The sequence below is a fragment of the Tympanuchus pallidicinctus genome, unplaced genomic scaffold (assembly GCF_026119805.1).
Source record: "Tympanuchus pallidicinctus isolate F22 unplaced genomic scaffold, pur_lepc_1.0 scaffold5, whole genome shotgun sequence".
Classification (NCBI taxonomy): domain Eukaryota; kingdom Metazoa; phylum Chordata; class Aves; order Galliformes; family Phasianidae; genus Tympanuchus; species Tympanuchus pallidicinctus.
Window position 1 is genome coordinate 16,913,509 of NW_026294769.1, and position 18,463 is coordinate 16,931,971.

At 35.7% G+C, this 18,463-nt stretch overlaps 1 protein-coding gene across 1 annotated transcript in view; it reads left to right on the forward strand.

The window, feature by feature from the left end:
* Positions 1–18,463, forward strand: part of GABBR2 (gamma-aminobutyric acid type B receptor subunit 2) — a 441,895-nt gene that overhangs the window by 292,087 nt on the left and 131,345 nt on the right. Inside the window, exon 12 of the mRNA XM_052704312.1 lies at positions 5,640–5,747. Within this exon, the coding sequence (XP_052560272.1) occupies positions 5,640–5,747 (108 nt within the window). The remainder of the gene's footprint in view (positions 1–5,639; positions 5,748–18,463) is intronic.

An 18,463-nucleotide genomic window follows, 5' to 3' on the forward strand; every position in this document is an offset into this window, starting at 1 on the left:
GATTTGGACACCTAATCCATTTATTTGTCTTTGGAAATCATAGCCTTTTTTTGTACTTTAGACTGGCCTTTCTTCATTTTGCATGTATTCTTTAGTTTATTTCCTTCTTAATTGTCTAGCTGTTAATTTTAATCTCCCTTTTCTGTATAATCGATTCTATAATTGTCCTAACTGTGGTTCAATCTGCAACTGATCTCACTCCTATTAAATTCAAAGGCAGTTCTGTTACTGAGTTTGACATGAGCCTGATCAGCTTCTATTTTAGTAAACGACATTTTCTTGGGGAAAAAAATGTAGAGGGAAAAGTTACAAAGCTGAATAAATCCTTGAAAGAAAATTATTTCATATGTTGAAGCAAATACACAACAACTTTGCAAGCAATTTATTAAGGTAATATTTTTAGAACATTTTACCTCTCTTTCAGTGGGACAATAACGGATTTTAAAGACCTGTCATAGAATCATGGGCAATTATAATATCTTTTACACTACCCTTGGATAATTCTCAAAAATAGTAGAAATATATTAAGAAATCACTACAGGAGATCTCACAGCATGTGAACATCCACTACACTTAATTTATGTGGAAACAGCGGGATTCAGTTCTCTAATGTTATTGTCACTTGTAAAATTGTGCTGGTGCCACACAAATTCTAAAGAATGAGTTAAAAGAGCAAACATGTCATAAAATGTTTGAGATAAAAGAGAGAAGTATAAAAATCAACTCAATGAACCCATTTGCTGGGGCCTGCCTTCACTCATACTGTGAATTTTGCCTTTGCTAATAGAAGCAGGATCAAGCCCCAGGGAAAACTTGTTGAGATGTCACACTTTTGTTCATCATTATTATCCCTCATGTCTCCAGTCTGCCAGCAATAGAAGGTGCTTAATTTTAAGCCTATGAATAGTCCACAGAAATCAACAGAATTTCCTACTTAAAGATAATTGTGCTCTCTGAAACTAAACCCACAGTGTGACTTATTCTCATGTTTGTCACTTTAAAGTGCCTAAATCTAATACCAAAATGCTACCAGTCTGCTCAGCACCAGTACTCAGCTGCAGTAACCTGTTGTTACTGCAGTTTCCAGTGGGATGCATGTGCAAAACTGGCTAATTATTGCCAAAATCAACCAGATTGAAACTGGAGGGCATTGGGAATGTCAAGTCTTATGAAAAAAAAAAAAAAAAATGTATAAGGCTTTTATTTGAAAGAAATCATTAAAATTATGATCTTGAGATAATTAGAACAATACATTCAAAAATCTGAATGATTCCTCTGCAGGAGTACAACCTAAAATTTTGCAAACTGAAGAAGTTGTTAAAGAACTAAATTGTTTCACTGTCCCATATTCAAACAATGTATTAAAAAATATATAAAGCATCTGGAGTGGTGATGTTTGTAATTGTTTATGCAAAAAAGTTTTGAAATTATTGCTGATATTTTAAAAAAATTATTATTAATAGTTCTGATTCTTTACTCTTCTTATTTGCTTAGTACTGGCAAGTAGATTGGTATAGTAAATATGAAGCTGCAACACAAAAAGAAAGATATAGCATGTTCAGTTTTTATTTTAGTTTTCCTTCAGCTTAACAGAGGAGTTAAATTCTTGATCAAATGCATTTGAAATTCTTGCTGCTTTTGTGAGCTCAGCAACTTCACTGTCATTCTTTATTTCATGACTGTATGTTGTTCTGAATTTATGTATACTGGTTGTCCAGTATGGAAAAAAAGTGATACTTCTTTAATTATGAAACTTCTACATTTCATCAATTCAGTCAATTTTCCAAGGTGTCCTTATTCTATAAATTCAATAGAAATTGTAATTATGTTTAAACAATTTAATCTAAATTCAAACATCACTCTTTACCCAGATTTTTGCCATTACCTAAAATAGTACTTTTGCTTCTGTGCTTTGCTCTTAGAGTGTATAAAGAAAGAGATAATTTTATTTCTTTTTAACAACATTTGCAAAGCACATAGCATTATTTTTTGTTCAGAATGCTTTGGAAGTTTTCACTACTACCCAACTGCCCTTTACTGATTCATTGTTCACAACTGTATGGGTTATTTTGTTGATAATGAATGGTAAAAACATAAATAAATTTTTGCTTAGATGTATAAGCAATAACCACTTCACCATTCCCACAGCAAGACGGTGGGAAAGGTGCAGATTGATTTCTGTAAAGATATCAAATAGTTGCACTCAGAACATAGGCTATTCAGCGACAGCTCAAGGTTGAGAGGAAATACGATTCAAAGGGAAGCAACTTAAATCAGGATGTTAAGCTATCGGTGCTTATGGAATAATACTTAAAATCAAAAGTATTTAACATCTTAAGAGTAGAATGAAGGTTTTTAGCTGCAAAGGGAAATTGAAATAAGTTGCTGTAGTTCACAGTCTTCCAAGATATAAACCACTGCTCATAAATGCAACGATTCTTTAATTAAACCTATAAAAGTAGTTTAAACAGTAGTGTTTGACAAAGGCAGATTTTTTGTTGTTTTAGATAAACATCATATTTATCCCAAGCCACAGACTGGAAAACTAACCAGAACTGTTTGTTTCCTTGATGAGATGGTGTCAGTGGTGGTCAAATATGTTGTCCACTAAGGAAATGATTTCTAGCTTCTTTAGCTACTACTGGAAATGTGCCTTAAGAGTTTCTATCAAGTAATTTATAAAAAGCACAAGTTCTAATCGTGAGTGTATGTGTAGTGTTTTCAAAAATAGATCATTAATGAATTCAAGATCACTTTCTTCGGATTTAAAAATGTATTTTATTCTGAAATTAACCACCTCATTCTTAGCAACAGTGATCTCATTTTAGTAAATTTCCTGATAGCTTTAAGTCAGAATGCTTCTAGTATAGCCAATAGTTGTATTATTCTAATTTGCATAATTCAGATCAGGAAAACAAAAAAACTTTTTTGAACTGAACATGATATAAATATCTTTTTTTTTTTTTTCTGAATACCCACTTGGAAACATATTATGAGCATAACTGAATTTATTGCTATTCCCAAGAGGAATTCTTTTGGCAAGAACAAATCAGAATCACCTTAGAAACATGAAAATACCATGTATCTGTTTTCCAAATATATCACTAAACTGCACACAAAAGAAACAAATACTTATTAATAGCAGCAAAAACACTGAATGCTGAGTATGATTGTCACAGCTCAGTACACGTGAAGTTAAAAAAAGATGTAACTGGCTAATATGAATATGTTGGTATGAAATGTGTTTTTGAAATCTGTTGACACTGATCTGATTGTGGCTTCAGTGAAGTTATTAGCATAATGTATGATGATGGATAATGAGCAAAGAGTTGAAAAAATATTTAAGTAAATTAAAATAATAATAAAAATAATAATAATAATAATGTGTTGCCAGCCTAAACATCTGTTCCTTTTTTTTTCTTTTTTCTTTTTTTTTCTTCTTTTTTCTTTTTTTTTTTTTTTTTTGTTTTAGATTTCTGTTTTACTGCTGTATTTAAGAATGTCAATGGATGGCAAAACTCATATGGCTTGGATCTAATTGGGGTTGGTTTACTGATTTTGGTAATGCCATGATTAACCAGTAATCAGTGAGCTGTATGTTCAGGATCAATAGCAGCTATGCAACTGAAAAACCGCAACGACCACACATACATAAACAAATATCTAAACGGTCCTCTACAAGCAAACCTAAAGTTTTCTAATAAGCACAGTACTGTAACAGCTACTCTGGTGTGGTGCATGCCCTCTTCAGACAATAGTTTTGAGTGTCCTTTCACATATATTCCTCTTTGCCAAGACTCAAGGTACCTCTTCTGTCTACACTTTCACTAATTCACAAATATTGACCCTATGCATTTACTTATTTACTTATTTATTTGTTTTAAGGAACTGTAGTCATCTTATGATTCTCCCATTTATTTTTTAATGAGTCCCTACCTTTTCTGTCTTGTTCACCCTGATATCCAATCACCACTGTTTACTGTTTACTAAACACTGTTCACCACTGTTTACTAAAAAAACAGAAATTTGAGGGGAGAAAAACAAACAGCTTTTGAATACAAAAACAAAAGTACTGAACATCTCCAGAAAGGCAAACACTCGATGGCATGTACTTAGCAGTGAAGCAATTACATTATTTCTAATATTTATCTTAGACACCAAGATCTGCATCTTACTTCAATCCCTACTTTGTCATCTATATGCATGTCCTAACAATCTCAAACTCTTCAGGAGTCAGATTTGAAATTTTTCAAAGGCAAAATATGCTTCTAATTCATCCAAGCATATAAAGATGTATATCCTTTTTTCACATGTCCTGGTTTCAACAAATAAGATTTTTTAAATCAAAAGACATTTCTAGTGGCCTGAGATGCATGATTAACATGGCCAAAACACAGCTCTTGTTTTCCCATTTTCTAGGTTTGCCTTCCTATAGCCATTGCTTCTCCCTCAGTTTTTCCATCTGCAGTGTACAGTACATTTTATTTTTACTTCTTCGTTCCCATTTGTGCAGTGCTCTGTTGTGATAGCCAGCCCAGGTCTAATCTCCAGAGGAAGAAGGAAATGATTCCCTCCTCTGATGGTATTTCAGGTGCCCAGGTTCAGTTGTAGGCTTTCAGCTCACTGTTGTGCCTCTCGCGTGATCTTCCACCTGCTATACTCTGGTCTCTGGTCTCTCTTTGGGAAAGAAAAGTCTGATCAGGGCAGAAAAGTTTTCAGCCACATCTCCAGGGTAATGAAAAGAGAATATTTCAGGGGATTAGAGGGGGCTGTGCAGATCTTGCTGCAACTCTGAAAGTCCCTGGCTTAGCTGAAGCCAAGTCAGAAAACAAGGACACACAGATGCTAGAGGTGGGAGAGGCATTGCATTAGAACTATGATCTGTCCTCCCTGACCAATCTGACTTTATTTAAAAAACAAGTCATTTTAATCTTTAAAAAAACTAATCTTGTCTTTTTCTAGTAAAAATCTTTCAGTTTTCCTTAGGAAACAAGACAGAAGGAAAATGTCTAGGTAGGTATATCTTACACGTGTAGGTAGTTTAGGGTTAGAATCTGTCATTCTCTGTGAGCTAAACTTACAAGTTTTTCTTAGAGCCATATTACAGATAATATCTTTTATTCAGATCTTGGCCCTGAGGTCTGCCAACCTGTCTTTCCATTTTTACCTATGTAATAATTTTAAGGTCATCTTTTCATATCTTTCCAGTATGCCCAGGGTCTGCATTAAGTGTTGTGTGCCTCACATATTACAGTTTCCTTTTCTTTAGTCTGAATGATATCTCTACTTCTCTGTTCCCTTCTGTTTAAAATATTGCTGTTAATATTAGCTCTCTAGGTGATTTTTATGGTCTCAGTCTCCTTTTTTTCCTCTACTAGTTCCTTCCAGCATAGAATACAATAAAGGTGGGGAGGAAAAAAAGACAATTTTGTTACTCATAAATTTGAAAAGGAGATGGAGGGAGGAAAATAAAATTGAGGTGACAATAAATGATACAATTTTGAAATGTCAACATTTTTCTGAAGTTCTTTGAGTATTTCTTAATTGTTAAGGGGGAAAAAAAAAGTGGCTGAAATGGTGATATCCACATTATTATTAAATTAAATGGCTTTGTCTTTTTTTATATATGTATTTTTTAGGTCCGAACATGGATTCTTACAGTGGGATATACAACTGCATTTGGTGCAATGTTTGCAAAAACATGGAGAGTTCATGCCATTTTCAAAAATGTAAAAATGAAGAAAAAGGTGAGGGGAAGTTCTCATTACTCTGTTAATACCATTATCTAACTGTTTAGTTGCATGTTCTGGTTTGCTAGGTTTGCTGACTCTGTTCACCTGTCACATCTAAGTATCCTCAACAGTTTGATATTTGGGCTTTCTTGATCTCCTTTAATAGCGTGAGAGTGGGAACCAAGCAGCAGCTATGACCTAAGTGCATTCTGTCCTCACTCTTGTTTGACATGCGGTGTAAGCACTCAGAAGACTTACAGATTCAGAACTGTTAGGAAATGCTTCCTGTATATCTTTTTGGGATGTAGGTATTACACACAAGTTTCTCATGGGTTGGTAGGAAAAGGCAAACAACAGTGCTACTTATGTAGATTTCTATTTCTAATTTTGATTTGAGATTGCACGAGCTTTGTTTTCAACTGATCAAAAAGAAACCACAGCAGTTATCTCATATATTTCTAATGTAGAATATTAGAATGAGAATATAGATTCATATAGAGTATGAATGATTAGGTCTAGGCTTAGCTATAATGCAACTCTTCATGTTTTTACTGTTCATTTTACTTTTCCCATGGAGCTTCTTTTTACACATAAAGTGCTTTTGGTAACATGGTTTCATTTAAAAGTGAGGAAACGGAAGAATAGAAAACATATTGATGTAAAGAGAAACATGAAGAGAACTGTGAATGAAACAGATAAATAAAATTACTATAATGTAAAAGTACCAAATACAGTTCCTCTATACAGCTAAATATATTTACTCTAGTAAGTGATAAAGAGGCATTTATACCCAAAATAAGGAAAACAATGTCCAAAACCTCTCCAAAACTTAGTGGGGATTTGGTTGGTTGATTGGTTGGTTGGTCTTCTGTGTTGTTGTGGTAGGGTTTTCTTACTTTAGTTTGGATTGTGATTTATTTGTTTGTTCTCCCATGTTCGTGTGGTCATTGAAGAGCTGTAATTTGTTGCTATTGTTGCTGTTGGTACCTGTCTTATTGTTTACACAGCTGGAATGTATAGGAAGTTAATGTCTCTGGAAGACACAACATTCTTTAGAATGAATAGAGGGAGAATTAGCTCAGTTTCTTAGAGGACTTTTGTTAGTAGATCGAGTCTTTCTCTCTACTGTTCTAGAGTATAGAACCTGATCGGGTCAGGTCTATTTAAATATTTGCTAATGAAATCCTAAATATTAATCAGTGTATAAAATAAAGAAGAGTAAATAACTAGTATCTCAAAAATTTATAACAATTCTAAGTAGAGTCTGTACCCAAAACAGAATGCCCTCGGTGGATGAAATTGGACACCACCCTTTGTGAACATCTGCAGATGTATCTGCTTATGCTCCCGGAGTCTAACATGTATTTTTCAACAGTCTTAGACTTTTCACCCAAGCCTGAGCCAATAATTCACTCTCTTGAAAAACAAAATTTCTTATAGCAAACATACTTTTAGCTATATTGATACAAATCATTGTAAATTCGTGGTTACACAAAATACTGCCAGTGCAACACATAAAATCACTTAATAAATTTGATTATATTGAAAATTTTATCATTTTTACAGTATATGCTATTCCAGATAGGAATGAACAGTACTTCAATAGACTGTTATAAAGGGTTTAATTTATGTCGTTGTTGTTGTTGTTGTTGTTGTTAAGAAAACATTTAATTTTAGAGCTACAAGTTGCAACTTCACAATAATACTCAATGTCTGTTAATTAAACATCATCTTCAAGTTCTGCATAGTGCCTGTTCCTTGACAAGCCCATCAACAATGGCAGATTGCAGTTGCTTATTTGCAACTGAAGGGTGAAAACGTTTTAAGGTCAGTAGCAGTGTAAGGAGGATAAACTTCTAGTCATTTAGATGCTGACCAATAAGTTCTTTTCTTTGAGTGATTCTGGAAGCATCAAGGGTATCAGGATTATTAAATGTATTGAGATTAAGATAAGAATACATTTGGTTCTGTAAACTGTAAAGAATGAAATACATTTGGTTCTGTGTACTGTAAAGAATGACTGTTCCACAGAATAATCTTGGCTTGCATTGTTGGATATCTTGTCCAGAGCACAGGCATGCATCTTCAAAAATAGCCTTCTTGAAAGAAAATGTAAAACAAACTAGCTATCTGCAGTAAATACATGCGTTTTCTATCTTTGATTTCCCAACACAGATAAAACTGTATTTAAGAGCTGATTCAAAACCATGGCATTCTTTACTTATGTATTGTAAGACATTTCCATTTTCAGTAGATGTAGTTTACAGACAAAGCATTTTGTGTCTATTAAAGCACAGACAATACAAATTTTCACAAACAATCTCTAAGCTGACAAAACATCATAGCTTTTGCAAGAAAAAGGAAAAAAGCCACATTAGTGCTTTTGGAATAGCTTTGCCATGTCAGAGCAGACTGCCATTTCAGTACAAAGTGTGCAAAGTTCCAAAATTGTTTAAATACTTTAACTCCTGTTCATCTGTGGTCAGTTCAGTTTCCACTTCCAAATAAATATGTTAGTATAATCTTACATTATATATATATACACCATTTTTGCTTTTAATCCTGGATATCGTCATCAGAAAACTTTCCAAACTGAGATTTTTTTTTTTCACAGAACGAAAATATTTCTCCATTGCTTTTGACAATTTTTACTTATTCATTTAATGGGAGTGAGTACTAAGGGAGGGAAAGAAGAATAGTGAAGCTATTAATCTTCATCACATAGGACAAGATTACTTCTAAATTTTTGCTGAGCACCTATCTTAATGTACAACATAACTTTATGAAGAGTGAAGAAATGAGTGGATATTTCTCTTGTGAGCAAATGTATATAATTTTAAATAATAATACACTGTAGCATCATTCAAGTGTAATGGAGAGTAGAAGTAATTGATTTACGATGTCTTGAATTAGGTGAAGTTTTTTATTAACTTCTCTCAGAATTCTCTTTTGTTTTCAACCTTTATGAACCCACTTGCTTATCAGAAAAATCAGAATGCCTTCCTTCAGCTTTCGGGCTGCTAACTGACACATTTTGCAAGACTCCCAAAGTTCTGTTTACCATCTTTGATCTTACCAGGACTCAGTGGAAGCAAATTAAAAACGTTTTAATTTTATCTGGATCTGAAACAGAGAGGTGCAACAGAATCAATTTTTGTTAAATGAAAATGACAAAAAGAGTAGGGGGAAATAGCTTTTTTTTTCTTAGTTTTAAAGACTTTTTTTTAAGATGTTATAAAGTAGAACGGAATTTACATTATAAATAAGCAAAACACTATTCAGTGAGTGGTAGTTCTGTTTTCGGTAAGACCCCTTACTGTTGGTTTATATGCCAGAACATCTGCTCAGTGCAAGGTGGGGACTGCCTTTATGTTTTCCTGACCAGCAGAGGAGGACTGGCTGCAGGCAAGAGGAGAGAGAATAGCAGTAATGGGAAAGAAAAGCAAGTGGTGTGCTGGTGAAGCTAGCTGAACCATTTGCAGATGCCAGTCCTTCTGGTGAAATTTAAAAGGCTGTAAAGTTGTCTTTTTTTCTGGAAGTTTTGCTGTTCCTAGAGGTGCAAGTCTCAGGGGGCTTTCAAGCAGTCCTGCATAGTGACAAACATCACCAGTGCTCAAAGCAGACTGTTCACTTCCGACAGAGACCAGAACAGTAACAAATTCAAGCCAATGTTTTTTAAAGACTCCATAAACTTTATATATTCTGCTCCTACAAAGACAAGTATTTGTCCACTTGAAGGTGAATACAATAAAGCATTATTATCTACGCCACAGTGCTGCACAATGTGCAGTTCATATTTGAAAGCATAATACTTCACTGTTGGTATTGCTTTGGTAATCTTGTCCTACCTATAACACATTTCATTTTAGCATTGCCTATTTGCACTTCATCCTTTAAATATGAAACCCAGGGAGGGATATTCAATGTTTCATTTCCCACAGAAAATTCTGTAAATGTACATTATTACTACCACTGTAGACTTCTGGTGGTATATATCTTTACATTGCATTATTACCAGGTAAATACAGAATATAATTACACAAGGAGTTGCATAGCAGAATCCTTGCTTAAGACTTGTGCTGCTGTAGTTTTGCCAGTGCTATCCTGTTATTTGATTATATGTTGTAAGCTTTTCTCTGTTATTAAACTTAGTCTGTGATTATACATTTCTCACAGGTGAGATAGGCTTAAAAAGCATAACAAGTTTTGAGGATGAGATATGGTTGCTAGCTTAGTGTTAGAAATCTACAAACAACCACAAGAGAAATGACTTGCAGGTTTGACTTTACTTAGCTATGCCTGGCAGACTGCTGTTAGGCTGTGGCGGTCTTATTTTCTTATGTTGAATCTAATGAGTCCTTAAAGACTTCTGGAGAGGGTAGTGGTGTTCATGCATCATCAAGAAAGGTGCTTGTATGGGCTGCTGTATCAATGCTAGGATGGCAAAAGAAGCCTAGCACTTGAACTGTGGGGCCACAAGACATAGGGGGGGGAAGGGGTGAACATAAGGAATCAGATTCTCTACAAAGCGCTTTTGTAAGAACTGAATGTGGATAGAAAGAATAGGGGAAATCTTGAGATTATAAATTAGTATAATAGTTGGCAAGCAAATGAAGGAAGAACGAATTTAGATAAGAATTCCCTAAGAGTTAAAATGCAATTGAGAGACAGCAAGGAATTGAATGGGGGGATAGGGGCTGCTCAGCAAAAAGTGGTCAGGAAAACTGAGTGCGATAGAATGAAGAGCCAGAGGCTGGGATTCAGACTGTAGCTGATGGACCAGGTCTGGTTTAGAATTAATTTACCATTGAAATTCAGAGACAGACAGGGAAAATAGGGATATAATAGAAGGGAAAAGCAGCATCAAAGGGAGAAAAGATTAAGAGGGAAGAAAAAAAATGAAATTAGAACTGACTGCAATGGGTGCAGAGAATGTGAGCTTCTTCTCAGAGCATATAAGTTGAATAGGGACGTTTTACAGTTTTGCCACACTTTTTCTATTACTATGTATATGTGAAACCTATGGGCAAAATATATGCCACTTGCAATAGCTTCTAGTTATTCTCTAGAACAAGCTGATGAGGTGGGCAAAGATCTGAGGATTCCTTTTGCTGATGCATGCACTTCTCTATATAATTGAATTCTCTTTCTTTTCAATTTCTTTAAGAGGAATGGACTCATGAAAATGTCGAAAGGCTGGTACTATGGCTAAAAACTTGATCACTGAAAACTTACAGCTTGCTAATAATGAGATTTCTACAATGTACATTTGTTCCCCATGTGCACTATAGGACACAAGCACAGGCTTAGTGTTCTGCAGGATGCCAGTGTTACTGAGCACATGCAGTGAGTTTGCTCTGAGCGTGCACATGTATAATAAAAGAGAGAGCTTTCTGCTGGAATCTTTTTCACTTAACCAGAAAAAAACACATAATGAAAAAGGCAATAATAGTTCTCAGATAGGTGGTCTCATATACACAGCTGTTAAAAAACAACATGATGAAAATAATTAATTTCTGGCTTTGGTGGAATTTGATGGGGAGACTCCACTGCAGCATTCCAGTATCTGCTTAGAAGCAGGAGAGGGAGTGACTTTTTAGCATGGTCTGATAGTGATAGTACATGCAGGAATGGCTTTAAACCAAAAGATGGGAGATGCAGGCTAGATATTAGAAGGAAATTTTTTATACAGAAGGTGATGAGGCACTAAAACAGGCTGCCCAGAGAAGCTGTGGTGCCCCATCCCTGGAGGCACTCAAGGCCAGGTTGGATGGGGCTCTGGGCAGCTGAGCTGGTGGGAGGCAGCCCTGCCCACGTCAAGGAGTTGGGACTGAACAATCTTTACAATCTCCTCCAAGCCAAGTCTATGATCTGTGATGCCTTAGCAATCTCTGTAAGACAATTTTCAGGCAAAGATAGCATTTGTAGGATTTCTCATATTTCAGATGCAAATTTATTAGCTAAGTGAAATAGAGAAGGAATTCTCAAACATTTTAGCTCATTGCCTTCCTCACTCCACTATAAGTTTGGTCACCCCTCTTCTCCAGTTCTTACACTTAATGGTCCATAAATGGAGAAGCATGGGAATAGTAGAAGTGACAAGCAACCATCTGTATCATTTGTGAAGAGCAGAGCGCATGGGTTGCTCTGAACATCCCCTCCAGCCAGAGTGGGCAGCAGCTGGCTGTGTGCTGTTACCCCATGGTGCCAGCTCTGTGGAAACTATGAAACTATGAGGAGCTGCAGCTGCACTGAGTGTCCCTGGGGGAAGAAAAAAAAAAAAAAAGAAGAAAAAAAAACACAGAGAGAAGAGAGCAGCTGGAGGCCACACACTTGTAAGCTAATTTGCTGCTGCCTTCTCCTTACAACTCATTTCAGTTTATTGCTATCTTATTCCCTCATTTGAAAACTTCTGCAAGAAAGATGGAAATTCCCATTCCTGGAAGAGTTCTAGGCCAAACTGTATGAGGCCATAGACAGCACGATCTAATAAAGGCACATGTGAGATGAGGAAGTGATCTGAGACAGCCAGCACAGCCTGACCTATCTGGTGATGTTTTTTGATAGAATGACAGTATTGGTGGACAAAGGAAGGGCAGCTGATTGTCATCTACTGGGATTTGTGCAAGGCCTTTGACGTGGTCCTGCAGAACATCCTTACCTCTAAATTGGACAGGTTTGGATATGAAAGGTGAACTGTTTGGTGGATAAAAAATTGGTTGAATGTTCATAGCCAGAAGGTTTGCTTCATCCACACTTCCACGTCAGATGTCAGATTGCATCAGAATACCTCTCTGCTGCCATCTGTCACAGAGAAACAGTGTGTAACAAGATGTTGGTGGGAAGGTCCAACCTCTACCATACCACCTCTGCCATACCACCATCCGCCTCTGATATTGTGGGCTAACATAATAAAATAGGAGGCATTGCTTTCAGAGCAGCCCTCATATTGTTCTGTGACTATGATTCTGTGCGAACATTTTTTTCAATCTAGATAGAGCTTTTTGTGTCTATAACAAAAAGCTGTGCATCAGACTGTGCATTAGATTTCCCCTAGGGAGAACGTGTATTTCACTAATATATATGTAAGAGACCCTGAGTCTGAAAAGGGAATGAGATTATTAGGAGACAAAAAGTTGCCTTGGGTAGCCATACTAAAAGAACAAGAAGGTATTAGGAGCCATCTATAGAAGGTGAGCAAGCACATGGGTAACTGAAGAAATTTTCAGTGTTATCAGTCTTTCTTTGACGCTAAGGAAGATGTCACCAGTTTGAAATTTGCTTATGTATGGAATTTTTTTTTCCATTATGACTGTATGCCACTGGATCAAATAATCCATGATACATACAGTGCAGTGTGAATTATTCAGGTAGACCTTCATGGATTATTCATACACATATACAGTGCTTTCTGAAGTGAGATAAATGGAAACCAAATTATTTCATTACTTTTTCTCCCACAAATAGCTAGAACTATAAATTTTAATTCCAAATCTTCCAAATATGAGTATCCATATATGGATATAAAACAAACATCCCGATTTTTTTAAGAACGGATCAGCCAAAAGGCCAGCCAGGGAACAATAGAAATCACATTTCTAAAATTTACATTCATGTAAATATGGATTGGGAAGCTAAATCTCAAGCTTCTGTCATAGGAAAAAAAAAAAAAAAGAGCAAATAAGCTGTGCATCTAAAGAAAAATCTGCTTTTGGAGTAATTTATATATGTAAAGTTCTGCATGGTACAATTTTATAAGGCTAGATATCAGTAGCAATGAAAACAATGAAAATTGCGTGAAACATAACTATTCATAAATGGTGCTACAGCCATAATTCCTAAGTATTATGAGAGTAATAGATGACAGAGAAATAGAGAGTATGTTGCTATACAGTATGAGGCAGTTTATTCCTGAATAGCTTGAAATTGGATTGTAAATGTAATCAAGCGCATTGATGTCCCCAGCTATTTGGTAACGATGTAGAATACTTTCCCACAGAATTGTTCATTAAGGAAAATATTAAAGTCTAGATATTTTAATGTTATCTCAGACAGAATCAGAACATTTCCTTCGGACCATTCAAATCCTTTGTGCACTTTTTTCCTGAAGATTGGAATCCCTTTTAGCACTGCAGTGAGAATTCATGTCCCTGGTAGAAATTTCTCCATACTAAGGGTCCATGCAATCTTGAACTCAGCAGATCATTTCTCTCAAAGATGATTTGACCTCCTGAGTTAATGGAAAACGGAGGTCTCTGAAGGCAGCCTATCTAGTTCTACATATAATGCACAGAATTTAACTCAATGATAATGTCCAATTTCTAAGGCTCTTTGCCAAACTTTATACATCAAGAGTGATTTATTTCCAGTAGTGTCAAGTTGCATTTCTTTTATGTGGTTTTGTTTTTTAAAATACTGCAATATTTTTTCTTTTTTTTTTTTTCCATCTAAGAGGAATTTTGTGAAACTAGCTATTATATAATTCTGCATACCCCCCTATGGTTAAATTAGTGATGTTAGTGTTATAATCATCTCTTGGATTCTCTAGTGCATTATTGCAATCATTGAGATTCAAAGATAGGGAAATTTATAACTTTTCTAAACTGTTATTGAATCTTTCCTCTTCTCTAACTTCTGTAAAAATCGTACCTTCTGCTCCCTATGCTTGTTTTTGCTGTCTTTTGTATAAGATAGAAAAACAGTAAGGCATCTTCTCACTGAATACTTTCACCTAGCAGCAGATTGTGGAGTCAAAATGTACATATTTACAAACACACTGACTGAGAAGGTGAATCTGCCCAAATACTTTGCATTTGTTCTGAACATGACTCAGCAAGGAAGAAACAAGGCTTTAAAATGCTGGTGGCTGTCTCTTCTAAATTCTCAATATCTAGTTGTCCATTATTATCAGTAGTACCATGCTCTCCATTATCCTGGAAAACAGAAAAACTCATAAGGTTCAGACTACAGATCACCTCAGAAGGCAAGTGAAAAATATATGTATAATCAGCTATGCAAATTTTCCTTTAGATTAATTGAGGTACTTCTAAGAGTGTAAAATGTCTTAAGCTTTGCTTTTTACTACCACTGTATTGCTGGTCAAAAAGCTTGCTTGTATAGAGTATGTTCTTTAAAATTTTAACATTCACTCATTAAAACTATAATTGCAGTGTGGAAAGTGTTCCCGATACTAATCATAGAGCCTATTATAGGAAATACTCATAATAGCTGTTGAAAAAACACGGTGGAGTTATTGGAAACAAGTGCATAATGTGTTTTCAATACTCCTTTTTTTTTTTTTCTCATTCCATTACACAATAGAAATTAAGAATGTATTTTAGAATACTTCTCTAAAATATTAATGGCTTTAATAACTGGAAGATAGGTGGCCCTTTGCCCACATATGACAAAGTTCACTTATCTACCACTGATTCTGCATCATCACTTTCATGGCACCATTCCACCTGTGCTGACCCACTTAATGAAGGGAGCCACTGTAAGGCATCCATTAATCATACCTGGAGAAATGAAGGGGCAGTTCATGTGATACAAAGACTATCTTAAAGGACAAATCCGTTTTTCCAACATTGTGGACTTTATCATTTTTTTCTGGACAAACTCTGATTTTTTTTCTCCTTCCACACTGGAAGTAGGATGGCTACCAGCATGATAGCTGCCAGTTTGCATGCACAATGGAGAGGAACATTGGGTTTCAGACTTGCAAGGACTTCATTGCTGTCAGTACAATTAATTTCATGCATTCTTTATTAATAAGAAGTAATTAATTTTGTCTAGCAAGGTTTGCAAACAGATCCTTTGGAGAGGTTCTCTCTCTACAGATTCCTTCCCAATAGTTTAGGCAGGGAGCAGCTGAAAAGGAGTTACCAAATTGCACTAAGTGTTCATCCAGCTAAGTGCCACAAGGTCAGGGACATATCTGTCAGCTAAACTAGAAAAGGTTGATCTACATAACAGAAGCCAGAACTAACTTCTAACTCGGCAAAGATCAAGTTACTTGAATAAAAAGAAAATACATGTTTATCTCTTAACTTGTAAATAGATACAAAAATACTCCCAGCCTTATTATGTTTCTATGTATTCAACAAAGAAAAAAAGTAAAACTTAAGAGTTAATAGATCTTCCCTTAAATTCAAATATTCTTGATTCTGACAAAAGGGAGGTGACGTTCCTGGTTACGAGCAAAGTAAACCTTAAAAGCAAGAGGAAATGAACTATTGAATACAAAGCTATTCATGAAAAAGCTAGTGGAAAGCTAAAGGTGTATGCTGGAGAAGAGAGTAAGTCTTTATATATAAGAGTCTTTGTTGTTGGTTTAAAACAGTGAGTTTGGCTTTAAGGTCCACATCATATATGAAAAGACAACATTTGCAAAGTCATTTTCTAATAAGGTAAGAAATGAGAAAATAAAACTTGCCTTAGCCTTAAGCACAAAAAGCAATTGTAATGATTTATTGCTGTTTTACCAAATTATCTGTTGATTTCATACACTGGTTGAGGTTAGGGTCCTACTGAGCACAATGGCTGTGCTTTAGAAAACAAACGAAACAACTCACAAAAATTCTATGAAAAAAAAATAGTCGTTTGGACATTTGAAGTTGCTGTGGCAAGTAGTAAAGCCTGTGATATTTTGATAAAATCCTCAAGAATTTCATGAGCAGAAGCTTTAAACAGATATCACATCTCCTGTGATCAGACCACATAGTTTAGGGAAGGTAAGGACTTCAATCTTGAAATTATCTTCTTGGTCACTAAGCCACCAGTTTGCAGATAAGAGTTTGATGTACTCATATAGCAGTGTTGCTGAAGAGAAAATAGCTTACCAGTTACTGTTCTGAAGAAACTTGTTTGGAAGACAGATAGCCTCGTGTCCAGATATATAGTCCAGGCTGGTAGCAGTGGCATTTATAACAGTGGGTTGATCTGCCAGGATGAGACAGATTCACCTATCCAACCACAGATGGTAGAAAATAATATTCACAGATGCTCCTGTATGAGAGCTTGGCTTCAGCAAGGGCACAGGAGCACTCCTAAAAATGGATTTTATTAGTTACTATGCTTTTCTCCCAAGATTGATTTACCGTATGCTAGAGGGAGGGTGAAAAGGGGAAGAAGAATCAGAACGTTCCTCTGCAAGAATGATATATCTGATGGTAAGGAGTGAGTTACTCATGACTTTCTTTTGTCAGTCAGAGAAATTCTGTTGGATTCACAAGATCTGAGTCAAGACTCCTTCGGTACATCTGGTGTTTCCAGAGAGTGGTTGTACTGAACTTAAAAGTGCTGGTGGGTGGGAGTAATGGCTGAAGAGAAGGAAAGCTGGGCTTCCTATGGGTGGAGCGGGGAGATCAGCAATTGCTGGGAGTGATATGCCAGTGGCATTGGCAGAGTAAATGCATGTTAGGACAAAGGTGCTAATCACATGCTGAAGAAGAGCTCTTTAAATAGCTGGGGGAGAGGAAGCACCAACGTATGTTAGCATCTGTGTTTTCTTCCCAACAGTGCTCTTATACAAAGCTCTTCTTTTTTTCTACAGTCTAAAATAGTTTCAGTGAGGTAGATGTGAAGCATCAAAAGATAAAAGCTGTTTGTTTTATTTAATTTAATCTTAGGGCAATCCTGACATAATAAGAGACAAATTGAATTACTGCATTTCTCCCAGTAAAGGTAACATTATTAGAATTCAGTGCTGTCAGCACCGTTAAGACCCATTGATACGGCTTCCCACTTAAGCAAATAATTAAATCTCTGAAAATCTAGTGTTTTGACGAAGAGTTCTGCTCAATAACTGCATTACCTCAATAGTTTTGCATAGTAGTGAACAGGATGAGATTGGGTGTGTGCAGCAGCCTGCTTTTAGACCACTCACTGTGCATCCAGCATTGGTAGCATTGAGTTTTACAAAGCTCATTGCAGTAGTGCTGATGACATCCTCAGGTTATCTTATGGACTTTCTTTTCCTTGCCTTCATCCTGGCAGTTTGTTCACTGGCATAAGTAAGGGATGAATAATACCTGCTGCCAGGGACAGCTGCTCTCATGTACCTTTCCCATTCTGAAATGCAGGAAGAAATTATCCAAGAGGTATCCAAGAGAAAGCTTTTCTGTTTGCTCTGTTTCCTCTAATGAGTAAATAGATACTTGCCAAAAAAAAAAAAAAAAAAAAGAAGGCCAAGAATTAACATCTACAATAGTGCAAGGTCAGCTACGAACAAAAGTTGAACATGAGCAAGGGAGGGCAATTAGCTATGTGATCCTAAATAGGAAGTGATAATATCAGATATGGCAATTTCCTTTGACCCAGTAATGAGTGGATTATCAGTATTACTGACTTTAATAGTCTCCTTTCACTCTTCTGCTTCTGGAATTGCTGTATTGCTATTTGCAGGCCTTAGTAAATTTGTGTCTGATGCAACTCTAATTTCGATATCAATACAGTTGGTATAAATTGGGTTGTGTGTCTCTTGTTTTACTTGTCCTAGGTGTCCCAGTAGAAATGCTCACCATTATTTAAAGTAAGAAATGCTTTAATTAAAACAGTAATTCTTGAAGAATAATGTTTCTAATAAAGGTGAAATCCTTACATATATATATATGCAAGTTTACATGTATGTATATATTCTGAACAAAATCTCAGTGGGAGCAAGATCCTAGAAAAAAATACAAGCTCCTGTAAAACAGATGAATTCTGCATGGATTCAGTACAGATCAAGG